Source organism: Podarcis erhardii (genome assembly GCF_964252035.2).
Source record: "Podarcis erhardii genome assembly, chromosome: 2".
In the NCBI taxonomy this organism is placed as follows: domain Eukaryota; kingdom Metazoa; phylum Chordata; class Lepidosauria; order Squamata; family Lacertidae; genus Podarcis; species Podarcis erhardii.
This window is the reverse complement of record NC_138498.1, coordinates 45334363-45350742: the sequence shown is the minus strand read 5'-3', so window position 1 is coordinate 45350742 and position 16380 is coordinate 45334363. Positions and strand designations below refer to the sequence as shown.

The 16380-nt window shown below is 41.4% G+C and overlaps 1 protein-coding gene across 2 annotated transcripts; it reads right to left on the bottom strand.

Moving 5' to 3' along the window:
• Positions 1 to 707: 707 nt before the first annotated feature.
• TTC1 (tetratricopeptide repeat domain 1) lies at positions 708 to 13457 on the bottom strand. Of its 2 annotated transcripts, none has more exons than XM_081846669.1 (8): positions 13335 to 13457; positions 11891 to 12232; positions 8489 to 8549; positions 7189 to 7301; positions 6048 to 6084; positions 4336 to 4484; positions 3319 to 3373; positions 708 to 1277 (listed from the first exon to the last, which is right to left on the bottom strand). In XM_081846669.1, the coding sequence occupies exons 2-8, from the start codon at positions 12203 to 12205 to the stop codon at positions 1141 to 1143; spliced, it is 867 nt and encodes a 288-aa protein (XP_081702795.1). In that variant the 5' UTR covers positions 12206 to 12232; positions 13335 to 13457; the 3' UTR covers positions 708 to 1140. The 2 variants fall into 2 exon arrangements, with proteins under 2 accessions (XP_081702795.1, XP_081702796.1); XM_081846670.1 differs by lacking the exon at positions 13335 to 13457 and adding an exon at positions 13162 to 13185.
• Positions 13458 to 16380: the final 2923 nt, after the last annotated feature.

Genomic DNA, 16380 nt, shown 5'->3' with positions numbered 1-16380 from the left:
TGAAGAATTTGTAAGTGTTTTTTAAATTATCATGGTGTTTGTATCTGCTTGCTTTATTTTGAATATAGATTTTTAATATGTTTAGTTAACTACCTTGAAAACTCTTGTGAAAGGTGGGTGGAACATTCTGAAATAAAAACAGAACACACACTTGTGCTGCAGGATATTTCCAACCGAATAGGCTACAAGGTTTCTTCCTCCCCCTTGCAGCAGGCTCATTCTGTACCAGGTTTGCAAATCTGCTACTTCATTAGCAGCTGTAATACTGCCAACAGCTGAACTGTTGTTTATGTTATGGAGAATTAAGTATAGAGCTTCTTTGCCTGCCTTAGGAGCTCGGACATGATTATCTCAAAGTGGTGCTGGGATACGAACAAGCTGTAGAAAATGGTATTGTAAGTACAGCAGATGCACAGTCAAGAACTTGTGCCAGCGTTTTTTGTATTGATATTGCCACAGGTTGTTATAGTTTGCCAACTGCCTCTGTCACTGCCCCCTCCAAAAACAAACAAACAAACAAAAAACCCCAAGCACTAAATGGATAGAATTATCAAGTCCTTGGTTCATTTACAGAGATAAACACCAACACAATTGCAGCTTTTGATAGCTGCAATTACACCCAGGCTATTTTATACAGTATGCTACATTTATAGGAAAAGCATTCATATGTTCCTTTGAATAAGAAGGCAACAGAATGCAGACCACAATACCATCAATGCTTTATTACACTTAGCAAAAGTGTCCTCTCTGAATAAAAAGGGATCAGCCCTCTCATTCACGCACACAGGCTGCAAACTCCATGAACACACAAAATGGTTGTACTTTAGTTACAGGTATGGGAACACTGGATTCTTCTATTTAGCAAAGCCAAAGACTCCTCCCCCTTCATCACAAGGGAGGATAAAGAGTGCCCAAATAAAGTGCATCTAAGATGGCAGCGGAAGTCAGACCACTTCACTCTATTCACCCACACCTGTAAAAAGTACCTTATAGAAGAGAAATGCATGAGACTATGTTCAAATCTTCATATTTAGATAAAGATGTTAGGCCTTAAAAGTTTTAATTCACCCTCTTTCTGCATTCAATGAAACGCCACAATTCCAATGCCACACTTTTTACCAGGAGTGGGTTGGGCTTATGTTATCGGTTGTTGTTATTTGGATTTTGAACAAAGTTGATAGAGTACGAGCCAGTTGAGGAATCCTGTTTCACCTGGAAGTTCTCTGTTGATAGGCCAAAAGGGCGCAGAACCAAGTTGCCAAGATCTTTCAGTTTGCCTGCAATACACACACAAAAAGAAATGTACTTCCCAACATGTACAAGGTCAGTAATGAAGCAATGTTCCTTGCTGCTTGAACACTCCACAATGAATTGGCTGCAAGCATTCCATTGTTCAAGAGTGCTAACACAGGAGCGATTATGTTCTGTACAGCACCTGCCTCATGACACTTAAGCAACAGTAGATGGTCTGTCATTTGGAAAGATGGGCTCCACATGCTTGAAACCTTGTTTAGTCCTCTGTCACAAGTTACCTACATTAGTGTTAAGCACTGTGCCTATTCAAAGCTTATCCAGTGTGCATGTATGATCATTTTGTCTCCAAAAGTAATTAATTTTTGAGAACAGTGTTTTCCTTATAGCTAATAAAGTAACTTTCAAACTTGCTAAGAAGTTGTAGTAACCCCCCAAAAAGTGCTGAAACCAAATGGTTCTTAGGCAGAAGTTACAGAGCAAGTAATAAAAACCCAAAACCTAAATAAAGCCTGCCTGAAGACCATGAACTATCAACGTGAAACAAAACACATGGGTAAGAGATAAGAAGGCACATAAAAGTTTGTATAAACTAAACACACTGGCCCAGGACCAGAGGCTTAAGAACTGGTTCGAATGAACAGCTCTTGTAGATGCAACTTTTGAAGAAGCAGCACAAAACATTTTCCTTCTGTCATATTCAAATGCCAGCTTTACTGCTAAAACTGAAAGAGTAGTTGTATGGCATTTTGGGGTTCAATATTATGTTCAGAAACTTGCTGCCTTTCAACTGCTGTGCTACAGACAGTGAAGCAAATGTTAGCTTCGGCAGTTGAAATGTAGGACAGACTACAGTGGTGCCCCGCAAGACGAACGCCTCACAAGACGGAAAACCCACTAGACAAAAGGGTTTTCCGTTTTGGAGGCGCTTCGCAAAACGAATTTCCCTATGGGCTTGCTTCGCAAGACGAAATGTCTTGCGAGTTTTTCCGACTTTTTTTTCCTCCCCCCCCCTTTTTCTAAGCCGCTAAGCCGCTTATCAGCTGATCCGCTAAGCCGCTAAGCTGCTAAAAGCCGCTAATAGCACTAATCCGCTAAGCCGTCAATGGGCTTGCTTTGCAAGACGAAAAAACCGCTAGACGAAGAGAATCGTGGAACGGATTCTTTTCGTCTTGCGAGGCACCACTGTAATTCCTATTTCTGTTTGCTTTGCCTTTCATTCTAATAAGCATTATTATCTACACCCTACTGCCTCTGATCAGAATTTTAGATTATAAATCCACATAATTTCAAACTGAGCATGCAGCATGGTGTGTAAACACTGGTGTTGAGGCACAGCATCTTACTAAAAAGGAGATGGTGACCAGAACCACATGACCAAACAGGTCAGACTCCTGGGGGCAGGTATTCTTCACTGACTGCCCTTTCTTCTCACCAGCACAAGAGGGAAGGGAGATTCTGCACTCAGTATCCTGCTCAGCTACGAGTGTCTGGCAGAAATGAACCTGTCAACTGTTTCTCTGATTCTGGATGCTGGTCACTGTGCAATCCAGAGGGGTCCTCTCTAATATGAATCTACTGGGAGTTAGCCTCTCAGAATGTGTCTCCCACACACACCCATTACTCACAACCTGCATACCTACCGCAACATTCATGAGCAGCTGCCACTGCTTCCCCTGTTGGGCTCAAGAAGGCCCAGTGCAGACACTCCCACCCCAAAAATCATGGGGGTGGGGGGTGGTAAAAAGATGATCCACACTTACTACAACACCCATAGATGTCTAGATCAGAACAAATGTATCTGATTGCCCGTTTTCAACAACAGCTTCAAATCGGCAATTTAACGTAACATTCAATAAGCTTTGATGTTTGTGGAGCTGGGATGGTCTGAGATGGGGCATTAGTTTTGTGAAAAATGAGGATCTCTGAAACCCAGAGATTTCAGGGGTAAGTCTGTCCTATAGTAGTAAGAGAAGTCATCAATTTGTGCAGGGATGGCTGTGTAAGAAATTCATGTTTTATACCAATGGATGGAAGCAACCACACAAGCAAGCCAGTGCCACTTACCCAACATCTCTTCCTTAAGTTTCTCATTGCGTTCTTCTATTTGTCTTGGCAATCGCTAAAAAACAAACAAACAAACAAGAATCAATTCTTCAAAGTTGGCTTTGACAACCTGTTTTTTTACCCATGACACATACTATGCATGGCTTGATGCACGACTTAGCATGAAAAAAACACAGGGGACACACTCATAGCCAGAACTCACTGGAGCACTGCAATGCTACTTTATACGTGAAGAACTACTTCATAAGTCATTTTATGGTGCAGAAGTGTTTGGTTGAATAAATGCTGCCAAACTGGAAACCATCCAAAATTTGTTTTTGAGATCACTCTTGAACTTCCCACATGGAACTCCCATTGTCATTGTGAGATTTGAGGTTATTTTCTATACTGTCCACAGTTCACCGTGTCTTGCTTCTGTACTGGCTGAAATTACAGCACATGCCAGACACAAGGTTGCCCCTAAAAACATTACTTTGGAGCAAATTTCTGATAGATCAACGTTGGGTCAATACATGTGAAACCCTTAATACTGCATGGTCTGATGGTTGATGTCTTCAGGGTTACAAAGTAGTGTGCTGAAAGTTGCAAAGTAGTGTACTAAAAATAAAGTCAAAGAATAGTACCTTCTGTTAGAAGGTGTCACCTCTGAACTAGACAATTTTCATTGTTTTATTACTCCCTGAAATGTTATTATGGTCTTCTAGATTACTCTCTTGAATATCTGTTGAAGCAATGAGGAAGGGGTTTACAGCTTTGAGATTTTAAACTATGATCAGACTATGGTTCCAACTCAAAAAGCTTACTGTCGGTCAGTTCTTCCTTATTAGAAATGAAGCTTCATTATGGACTTAAATACGGGAATAAAGTAATCTGATCACACTTTTTCCAAGTTTAGAAGTATGGTAGGCTGTTGTCCTGGTAATGCATGCCTTTACCTTTAAGATTTAATACTTATGTCCAACAGTCACCAGGAGCCATCCACTCCATTACAGTATTTGGGGAGGGAAAGAAACGTACCATACAAGCTTCTCTTGCTTGATGGATTGATGGGTCTTTTTCCAACAAGTTTTTGTAGTCTTCTAAAGCTTCATCCAGCTTTTCTGTTTTTTCATATAGTTCTGCTCTCCTGAGCAGTGCCTTGATATAGTTTGGATTTAATTCCAGGGCTATAAAACAGAATTAAAGAAATAGCAGAAAATAAAGGTAGGAAACTTTTTACTTCAAAGCCTATGGCATCTCCAGCATGTTCTAGTTGAGCTAGTGTCAGGCTATAGGATAGTGCTGGCAGTAGAAGCTATGATCTAGCGTGAACCATACGCAAATGGATTAATAATTAGTCATTTTATTGTTTGCTTTAATGTACAGTTATAGCAAATATAAGTGATCAAAACCCTTTGTGGACCATCTTGAACTTGATTTACTTTCTAAGTGCAAGATCAAGCCATATACACAACATGATTTCATGCTACACATGCGTGTCCATGGAGATCTTCAAGGAAAACAAGCAGCTCTGCTCTTACAGGAGTGAGGCTAGCTGGATACTCCATCACCCAGGACAAGACCTAATGACCTGCTAAACGTTGGCACTTTGCAGGCTGTGCCTTTGCCTGTATGGTCTGATTTCAAACCATGCTGGCAAAAATGGGTCGCCTGCCACCTTAAGACACCAGTTAATTAGCAGGTGGGCAGCACCCTCCCATCTATCAAATTTGGCCTGGAGGGGTCAGCCAAATGCAGCTCCCCAACCCCACTTAGAATCATAGAATCACAGAGTTGGAAGAGACCACAAGGGCCATCGAGTCCAACCCCCTGCCAAGCAGGAAACACCATCAGAGCACTCCTGACATTTAAATAAACTTTAAAACTTTAAATAAATGTTTCTCATTCCATGGGCCAGGAACCACCTGTGGGTCTCAATCTGCTTTCAAGTGGGTCTCAGTTCCACAAGCTACCCAGTCTCTCTGCCTCACATCTCTGTCCATGTGATAGCTCTTTGGTTAGACCAATGCTAGCGCCAGCTGAATAAAGGTGGTTGGAAGACCACTGGAGACCCCTCCAGTGGCGGGGGGGGGGGTCCTCCTTCCGAGAGGAAAGGGCTACAGGAGATGTTGAAGAAAACTAGAAAGACATAAAAGGTGAATAATTTAAGAGAGAAAAAACAAATTTGGAATAAGAAGACAGAGGGTAAGAGAGGAATGCTGTTCTAGGATGGAGAAGGACATGTAAAAGGAGAAGGGAGGAGGAATGAAAGAAACCGACCATTTTAGGGGTGATAAAGTACAAGTATGAAAGGAGGACAGAAGAAATCACACGACATGAATAAAAACATTCTGACAGACATGTGGGCAGGGAGGCTGGATATAATATACAGTAAAAGCTTCACATAAAAAGCCTCCAGATAATAAACTTTTACCTAAAATAAAAGTGGGAATGCTGAATCACAATAGTTCCAGAAGCAAAAATCTGTATTTAGCTAGTGGAAAACTGAATTATGGAACTCCACAGAAAATTGCTATGACAAAGAATACAGCAACTTCCAAAGAGATATTAGATGTCAATAAAAGAATTTGCCAACTGATTAGAGCAAATTCCACCTCCATCACCATTTTTAACTGGGTTCATCTCTATACCTCCGCTGGTGGGGTGCCTCTCAAGTAGATAACAGTCTAGATAACAGTCTTACCAAGACAACATGCTTTTGACAGAGCACAAGAACAGGAAAACACTACCTTTGCTGCAGTCACTTATGGCAATTTCCCTCTTGTCCTGTAAAAGAAGAGGTGGCATTAACATTTAACACCAAACAGTATTTTTATAGAAATGCTAAATACTTATTCTTTGTGATACTTATTCATATATTTTAATGTTTGCAGTGTAACAGAATGTTTTGGATGACAAATTCTAAAGCTGTGAGGGGACTAATTTGGCTAAACTACTTAGAGGCTAAGAAAAGTATGATCAGCATTTGTTGGCGAGCTCTTCCACAAGGGGACTTACAGCATGCAAATGTACCAAACTGCTGTACGTTCTGCTGTACATTCAGCAGTAAGTAAAATAAAAGCATACTAGGAATACAATCAAAATTGTTGATGCAATAGACCGTGTTAATATTGATTTACTCTCTTGATTTAAATAGTTGGTATGGTGGAGCTTTTGGCTGGCCTTGCTGGTCAAGCCAAATATTGCAGTCTCCAGTGAACATCCTTGCTAAGCAAGCCCCACCACCCCACACCAATCTTTCCCAAGGACAGCACACCTGGTTTGCCTGAACGTGCCTTCCAGCATCAGCATCCAACACCCCCTTCTCAACAGAAGGACCAAGGAGGAACGCATCAGGTTGTTCACTGCTGCTTGAAAGCATCCCAAGCACCTTCAAGCAGCAGCATGGAGCACTTCCCTGCCCACCTCACTCAAGAGAAGAGCCATTAGAAAGCACGCCCAGTTGAGCAGTGGCACTCAAGCATCCTTGCCTGCCTTTCTTGCCCTGGGGGTTGCAGGAAGGGTTGCAGGGTTGGCCCAGCTTGGATGAGGATCTCCAGGCAACTACAACTGCTGTGCAACTGCCTAAGCCCCGTCCATCTCTACCACTTCCCCAAGCGAGGAAAAGACTGGTCACTCATGAGTCATGACATATACCAAAGGTCTGAGGGAACCTCTTAACTCTGGAAGTAAGACTGTGCTGACCTGCCTGCTTAACAGAGGTCCAAGATTTACTTTTTCTACTCAGCACTGTTCCCATGTTCTCCCACAGTGAGAAAAAAAGTCTAAGAGAAAAAAATGCCTTCAGCTGTCAAGTTTATAGCTGAAAGGGAAGATGAAAACAATAATCACATTCATTCATTCTTGCTACTTCACTGTCTTGGGCATTACCTGTTTCATTCTTGCTGCAGCTCTGTTTGAATACAAAATGGATCTGTCTGTGTTACAGCAGGCTGGACAAACCTGCAGAGCTCTTGCATAAGCATCTTCAGCTTCTTTATATTCTGCAGTTTAAATGAAATGTCAAGATCGAAGACAGTAAGTGCACACACAAGAATTGATGCCTTGAAGGCATGCCTAGCATCAACCCCCCCCCCCCAATTTAATTTTTCAGAAAAAATACACTGCTAAAATAAACAAAAAAGCAATGTATCCCAGTCCGAGCAACAGTCATCAAGGATAACTAGGAGGATTAACTAGAAGCATTCCCAAATGTTCAGACTCTCATACCAACCCTTTCAAGGGCTTAGGGGCCAGTAATAGCACATTACAACATCTTTAACAAAGGTGAGGAGCTGCTCATGGTAGACAGGACTACCCCAAGACAATTAGGAGACATCATTAAGGAAGAGGAGTTAAGAGTAGGGCAAGGCTCCACAAATACACTTTGTTTTAGTTGCTAAGGCAACTAAAATATAATTCTGGCAACCTGGAATACAGATACAAACAAGGTCTATTCTCCTGACACCGAGCCTTGGAGATACTGGAGAGGCAAGAAGACCTTTCTCCTTTTGGACAAGCACTGTGATTCAGCAGAAGTAGTATGGCTCCTTACCCTGCTTCCCAGCACTGAGCCAGGGAAGAGCGCAAGGGATTCCCCCCACCATCAAGTCACTGGGCCTAGAGCATGGTGTGATGTATTTCTTCAGAATAAAACAGAGTGATGGCAAGCCCATCTATTAAGGTCAAACAAAATGTGAAGACCCTTGCTGAAAGTGCACTCATTCTCTGAGTGCCAACCTTTATGCGCCCCAAAATGGCACCATGCAAAGACAAGAAGACTTTCAGCAGGATATGAGGAATCCCGAGGTTTGCAGAAGTACTAAACATATTTAAGAAAATGGCAACAACTCGCTCAGAGCTGTTTTCCAAAGACTGATTAAGGGGGGGGGATCAATGGCACAGTTGCCTCAAAATCTACAATGGATTTAATCCCAAGTAAGCACAAGTATGACTGCAGTTCTGGGATCTTAACTCCCAGAACCCTTAAAAGAGAATTCCCAAATACAGTGGTAAGGTATAAAATGAAATCTTCTCCAGGGGTATGTATTCCAAATATGGCTGGTCATAAGAAGACTACATAAACACCTATAAGGACCGCATCAATCACCTGCACAGATGACAAATTCTACATAGCATTTGTCTTTAGACTGACCACAATTTGGGTATTACATAGTTGTAATTCACCCACCTCCTTTCTTGAACTGTTCATTTCCTTCTTCTTTTAATTTTGTGCTCTCATTTCTTCTCCTCTGTAATACAAAGAAGACCACATAATAAATATCTGAAGCAAGTAAGCAAAATAGCTTATTATTTGATATCACAAAGGAAACTGCAACCTGAAATATGGAAATAGCTATCCAAAAACCCATCTATTATTTAGTATTTTGCCTAGCTATTTTGTACATACTTTTTAATGTTCTGATTTCTAAAAAGGAGACATGTTTCAAAATTTGAGTGAAGTCTTCTCCCCGCCAAAAAGGCCCAAGAGTTCTTGAGGCTTGGCTATCCACAAATGCAAACAGTAGGCAAACCATAACCATAGCAAATTTCATTTTCCTAGCTTAAATGGTAGGAGGCTCTTCCTTAGGTAAGGAGAACCTACCAAGTGCTTGTTTATGACAAATCCTTTACATTAAAAATAAAATAAAATTATTTCTTGATCTCTGAATCCTGTGAAACAGAGGTCACTTTGCATTTTACAGATGAGGCACTAAGGCCAATAGAGACTTCCCCAAACCAAGGCTGGAGTTGTTTGTAGTTCCAACCACAAAAACTATTCACCCACTTGGGAGGGGAAAAAAGTGAATGAAGAATTGACCTAAGGTACATAGAAATTGTTTATTGTTTATGATTATTTCTGCTATATGTTCTTTGGTAAAACAAGGAACAGTCAACTTTTGTGGAAAAATAAGCTTTCAAGAATTACAGCCCTCCATCTCTTTTCACTAACTACCACATGCTCTTCTGTTCCCAAATCCCATATAAGACTTTCCACCCTGGACTACCTTGTGACATAGGAGCTCAACCAATGTCTTGTGGAGGCAGGAAGATGTCTAGCCACCAACACCTTCTACCCTTTTACTAATTTCTCAACTTTTTCAAACCTCTGCCTCTCTATCCATTCCTTCCCTTGGCCCCCTCCTCCCCCCTTAATCCTCTTTTCACTAGTCTCTAGTTCCTCATCTTTTCTGCCCTCTCCCCATTCCCTAAGGTCCCCCCCCCCCGCCCCACAATAGTTCTTTCATCCTCACATCCATGACAGCCAGCATACTACTCTCCTGGCCGCTGAGCCAATTTCTGCTTCCTAGTTCAGGTCCTGTGACATCATAAGAGCTCAGCCAATAAATAGAGGGCTTGAAAGGCAACAGACCCTGCATTTAACTTGAAATCAAGTGTATCAACACACACACCTACCTCTTTTTGTTCATTCTCTGCTTTAATGCATACTACTTAAAACTGATTGCCCAACACACTCAGGATTTAGCTTGCTACCACAGTACAGAAAGGAACTGTCGTAAGATAAATTTCATTTTATTCTCTGGATTTTTTGAAGTGCCTTACCATGGAGGTTTTCCAATTTTTTACTGTGGGAAAAAACTTCCATTTTAAAGAAAGGAAAGTTATAATCTTTCAAATATATACAGCCAAAAAATGCCTATTCAATTAGAGAAAAGTTAACAGAGCAATTAGAGAAAAGTTTATATATATATATATATATATATATATATATATATATATATATGCGCATTAATGATTTCCTTTCTCTTTTAGAGAAATCAGGGCCAACAACATTTTCTACTACCCAGCCATACACCTCCAAATTTTAGTAAGCATTCATTCGATGAAAATAAAATTTAGTTTTGTGGTTTTGCTGGTAATTGATGGGAAATAAAAATTTGAATGTAAGGGAAAATACTACAGGTTAGGAAACATACATTTGAACAGGAATGCACTTCCTTGATAATATTTTTCTGTCATTAACCATGGCTGAAAGCTAAAAAGATACAGTACATGGAGCAAACAGTCCAGCAGTAAGCGTGTAAGTACAAGCAACCTTGCTCATCTAATGACTAGCAGAAAGATAACTCTGCAAAGTAAATATTTACACAATTTTAATATAATAGAGAGTCTAGCTTTACTAGACACGAGTTGTATGTTACCCAGTGAAGAATCTGATTTTGTTTTTAAATGCAAACAGAGGCCTCGTTGTTTATATACTGCTGAGTCACTGTTGCACATCTTTCTTGATATAAAAGGAGAAATGACTGTGTCTGAACCCTAAAAAGCAGCCTTGCTTGAGGAATGCTTTTTAATCCCTTTATTAACCTTAGTTATCCAGTCTTAGAATTCCCCAACCTACCCTTTGTTCATTGCACATAAACTGATTGACAAAACCACTGTTGCTTTTGTTGAATGATAAACATAACAAAATAATTAAAAGATTAACTTTTATTTTAGATGAATATTCTTGCTACTGAATAAGCATTGCTTGCAAAGGTGAAAAGCCCAAATCCAGACAATCATGTCACAAACAAGCAAGATCATATGTGTCTTCTAGCAGTTCTGACATTAGCAATAATCTCACCCACCACCAACAAGCACAGCTTTTTAAACTTTTAACAGTTGCCTTTTCTAAATCCTGAAATGAATCAGACAACTCAGATAAGTCAAACGACACTTAAAAATCTAGAAGAGTCTAACACAAGAATTTTTTTAAAAGTACAGCCTGCACACAATTGTCCAGCAGGCACACACTGCACATTTCTGTTTTAAGATGACAGAGAGCAAGTGGAACAGAACAATCAGAAGACAAACAGAAACACAACAAAGGAGTGGTAAGGGAAAAGTTGGTGTCTCTGACAAATATGGATAACGCAGACAAAAATGAGCAAATAATGAGTCTGCTTGCAATCACATATAGCAACATTCCCTAACTAGGTGCTGTGATGGCTAGGGCTGATGGGAGTAGTAGTCCAAAATATCTGGAAGGCATCAGGTTGGGGAAGGCTGACATATAGGAAAACAAGAAATGTCTCTGTGGATTCCTTTATCTTGACAAATGACACAAGCTGTGGGTGTGGAGAGTCACAGTGCTGGAATTTAATCACAAACCCTCCAAACCTCAAGCATGAAACGGGGGGGGGGGGGGGAGAGAACCTGTGCCCTGAAAAGATTGCAATCCAACTGCAATCCATTGTGTGCATGGAATGACTTCCAAGAGCACAATGGATTCATTTAAGTAGTTCTGCATGCACAATGATTTCATTGCACACTTGCCAATAAGCCCCACTAAGCTGAAAAGGATTTACTTCCAAAAAAGGATGAACAGGAATTGGCTGCTGTAGGTGGGAGTAAATTTGACTGAAATCAACAAATGCTATTTCCAATTAAAAAAAGAGCAGGACTATGTTGAAAGATTTCATTTTTTAAAACATACGGTGAATACTAGAAAAGCTAAAATTCAAAACATACTCCTTGGAACTTTGTTGCACTTAAATCAATGGGACATACTTCCAAAGAAATATCATTAAAATCAGAGTGCTAATCAACACAATGTTAAAGAAACATTTGTAGTTTCATTAAAGCATACCTGTTTTTCTTCCTCAGACATATTTTTCTCTAGTTCTAATAAGTCCTTTTCATCTAGCTCGATTTCATTTTCTAAAGGATCTGCCTTATTATTGTGATTCTCTTCTGCAACTCCTGCTTCAAAAGAGTCATTACAGTCATGGAAGAGGTCTTCGTCTTCTCTGGACTCAGAGTGAGGCAGCTGACTCACTCCTTCTTTGGCGATTTTGGGGACATGCACATTATTACAATCTGGCTGTGAAGGATTGCTTTGTTCCTCTGAGAGTTTCAAACCCTCAACTAATTTTTCAGGAGAAATTGAATCTTCAGATTCCATGTTGAGCTTACAAAGTTGATTTTCTGCCTTCAACAAACAAACACAGAAAGAAAAATTACATATGCCAACAGATATGAAATCTTTATACAATGCTGGCAAAATCTTAAGACATCTAATCACAGAATCAGCTATAAACTGATAGTTGTATCTAGAGATACTTCCCCTCCACCATTTTAGCTTCATCATTCTCAAAGCAGTACTTTCCCAAAGCAAGCTAAACTATAAAATGGGATTTGGTACAAATTTATGCTATTGTAGTTTGAACAAGATTATAATGTATTTCAACAGTAATCCAGTGCCTTTAGTAGCAACATGATGAGAAACTGTTCCCAGATGCAACTCCACCAGTTACTGAACCTACTAAAATATTGACACATGAAACTGCCTTATTATTTAAAGTCAGATCATCAGCCTACATAGTCCACCACTGTCTTCTCTGACTCTCCCCAGGGTGAGCCTTGCTACCTCAATTTTGTATGTTAACTGGAGACACGAGGGATTAAACCCTGGACTTCAATGTGCAAAAAAAGTGCCCTCCCAATCGATTATGGCTCTTACCCCAATATTCCCATTTATTTGTTTTACAGGTTTATGTCATGCCTTTAAAATATTAATAATAATTATAAAGCAACTGAAAGAAATTTCAAAAAACCATGTAACCTCCCCCTCCCTTCCTCTTCTCCCACCCGCGAGAACAGGCTTGGCTTTTGAAGTAATCCCGGCAACTCCTCACATTCAAATCATGCCCGTAGACACCCAAGCCTCAAACGTGACTGGCAACTGAACCCACGACCGCCCCACCAGGAACAGCAGCTATGGGCTGCCAGACCAGTGAAGCTAGAGAGACATTTTGCAAATTCCTCCTCGCAGAGCTGCTAAAGCCGCACACCAAAAAAACCCCCACACCACGTCCTTATTTCACGGATTCGAGGCGGTCCCCCCTCGGTCCTCTTCACCCTTAGTGCTGACAGGAGCCAGTGATCAAGAATTGGGGGCCCTTGGTTAAGCAAGGTGGCTCCCCGTAGCTTCCCCGCCCCTGAAGCATATCCTAAGGCAGGTAACCCAGGAGCTACACCCTCGAAGCCCCACTTCACCCACTGCCCCGTTTCTCTCCCTCAGAGGCCCGTACCTATCACGTCTCTACCCGCAACTCCACTACTTCCTGACGCCGCGTCGTTCACGCGCCGCGCTCCCCCTTACGTCACTTCCTGTTTCCTTTGCAGGAGCGAAGCCAAGACGCTTGGAGAAAGGAGCGTCGGTGACGTCACGCCCTCGTCTCGGAGGGGTGGACGTGGAGCCTCCCCGGCCAATCAGCGTGGCCGTAGCGCCAAGGGAGGCGGGCGGGAAGGCCTTGGCGCTGTAGGGTTGGGGTTTGCGTAGAGCGGCTCGTTGGCGGGGGAGAGGGATCCCTTACGTTGCCATGTAAGGCAGTCTTATGGCTGATTGCTTAGAAGTCATTGTCACTGTTTCTCCGTAGCAAGTGGCTTTGTGGCTGCAGGCGAAGAGCCCTGCAGAGATGGAGCGTGGCGCTTCTACTGCAGCGCGTAGACTAAGGCAGTTCCTGGTGAAATAATGGGGGACAGAAGTTGCCACCCTAAACTTTTACTTTCCTGTTAAGTGATTGAGGAACTGGAATAATTACAGAGCAGGAAGAAATTCAGAGCACCATCTTTTATTTTTTTTAAAAAAAAAAATGTAATCTGGATTGCATGTTCTCGAATATTAGCAAGATTTCTCTCCATGGACAAGAACAAAAATAAGAATAAACTCCTGCAGTGTGTGCTTTCTTTCAGGAAGGAAATGTTCTGGTTGGCGAAAGATGGTCCTGCATACATTAGAACCAGGATCTTCTATATTGCTTAGAGGGCTGCAGTAACCCCATAATACAGTACTGATCTACCGGCCGGCGAGGCCGCCATTTTTAAATAAATCTTAAAAAAATAGAATTTTATACTGCAGCAAGTTGAGAGGAAGTCAGGAATATGCCCAGTATCGGTTTTCGCAATTCCAGAAAGCAAAGCTCAAAATAGATTCCACTAGAGGGCCCAAAATGCTTACTGATAGGCCCACTCATCAGTTCCCAAACTACCTTAAAAAGACTTAAAGCTGCTTAGAATTATGTCAACACACATGAATAAGCTTTAAAAAATCTGAAATGCAAGAAATAAATTTGATAGGACATACAGAAAGGAGGTTTGCTATTTATTTGTGTACCTAGGAAAAATTACTACTTACAGGATAACTGGTATTCTGAGCCGAAGCACTTTTAGAAAATCCTTTTGATTTAAATCCCTTTGATTGAAATAAAACTTTTCAAATAGGTGACACTAAGCATGCTTACTAGGAAGGAAGTTCCACTGAACTACACGGGATATGTTTAAATTCAGGCTGAAAACTAGTAAAGGTATGCAAAATAAATAGGGTGCCTTTAAGCCACAGCTATATGCTATATAGGGACGCGAGTGGCGCTGTGAGTTAAACCACAGAGCCTAGGGCTTGCCGATCAGAAGGTCAGTGGTTCGAATTCCCATGACGGGGTGAGCTCCCGTTGCTCGGTCCCTGCTCCTGCCAACCTAGCAGTTCGAAAGCACATCAAATTGCAAGTAGATAAATAGGTACCGCTCCGGCGGGAAGGTAAATGGTGTTTCTGTGCGCTGCTCTGGTTCACCAGAAGTGGCTTAGTCATGCTGACCACGACCTGGAAGCTGTATGCCGCTTCCCTCGGCCAATAAAGCAAGATGAGCACCGCAACCCCAGAGTCGGTCACGACTGGACCTAATGGTCAGGGGTCCCTTTACCTTTTATATGCTATATATCAGTTGGAATGTGAACTTTATTAAAAGATCCCTTGGTAAACTTTCAGGGCACAGGAGCTCTCACAAAGCAGTGTATAAAAATAAAGACTAAACATCATAACATTAAAAACAACAGTATAAATAAATTCCAACAATTAAGAAAATTTATTTGGAAATGAAAAACAAGTAGTTGCTGGAACCATGTCCTGAAAGCAGTGCTAAAGAGATGCTAGTTTTAGCTGAGGGCCCAGTCTTCAGTGCCTTCTCTTGATAAGCAAAGGGGAAAAAAATCAAATGGAACTAATTTCTCATAAGCAATAAGTCCTTTGTTGCTGCAATTTTCACTTTTGAAAAGGTATAATGACAGACAAAGCCATGCAAGCTTGCATATGTTCAGACAATGCCTAGAGACTTGCAGATGTATGGCCACAGAGTTCCATTTTCAGCCCCCTGTATTTGAAGATACTCATTGGTGCCCTTTCGTTATTGAACTTGTTCACTTTTGTTAATAGGGGGGAAAGGACATGAAAGGCACCAGTGTCTAAACTTCAGCTTCAAAATCATAACACAGGAGAGCATCGTTGGCAGAGATACAAGTGCCTTCGTCTGAATCAAATACAGCCAGCTTTTGTTGTCAGCTGTACTACCAATGTCCTAGGCTCAGGCTAGGACTGTGAAGCAAATTGCAATCCCAATTGCTTAAATCAGATTAAGATTTACAGCCTGAGCAATACCTTTGCTACGTGCTGCCTAAGACTGCTCTGTGACGTCATAGGTCAGGAAATTTTCAACTGAGCACATTGAGATTCCTGCATTGCAGGGGGTTGGACTAGATGACCCTCAGGGGTCCTTCCAACTCTACAGTTCTATGCTTCTATGACTTTGCAAGTCATACACTTAACAGTGATACTATGCCAGCTCTCATTTAAGGACATTTACTTTACAATTTCAGCACAATTGGAGGCTAGCCTCAGCTAACAGCTGGCAAATTTAAGGCAGGGATGGGCAACCTCAGGTGCAGGGCCCAAATGCAGGCCTCTAGGCATCTCTATCTGGGCCTCAGGATTCTCCACAGGCCAGAGTTAGAAAGGACTACAAGGGTGATCTACATAGCTGTCAACATTTCCCTTTTTTAAAGGGAAATTTCCTTATTCTGAATAAGATTCCTCACAAGAAAAGGGAAAAGTTGACAGATATGGTCATCTAGCCCAACCCCCTGTAATGCAGGAATCTTTTGCTTAACGTGGGGCTCAAACCCACAACCCTGAAATACGCAGCCCATGGTTGAAAATGGTTCCCACTTCTGATTTAAGGCATGGATAGTGCCAAAGAAAAAAAGAGTTTGCATTTCCACTATTCTGATCCCAGTTCTCCCAGAAA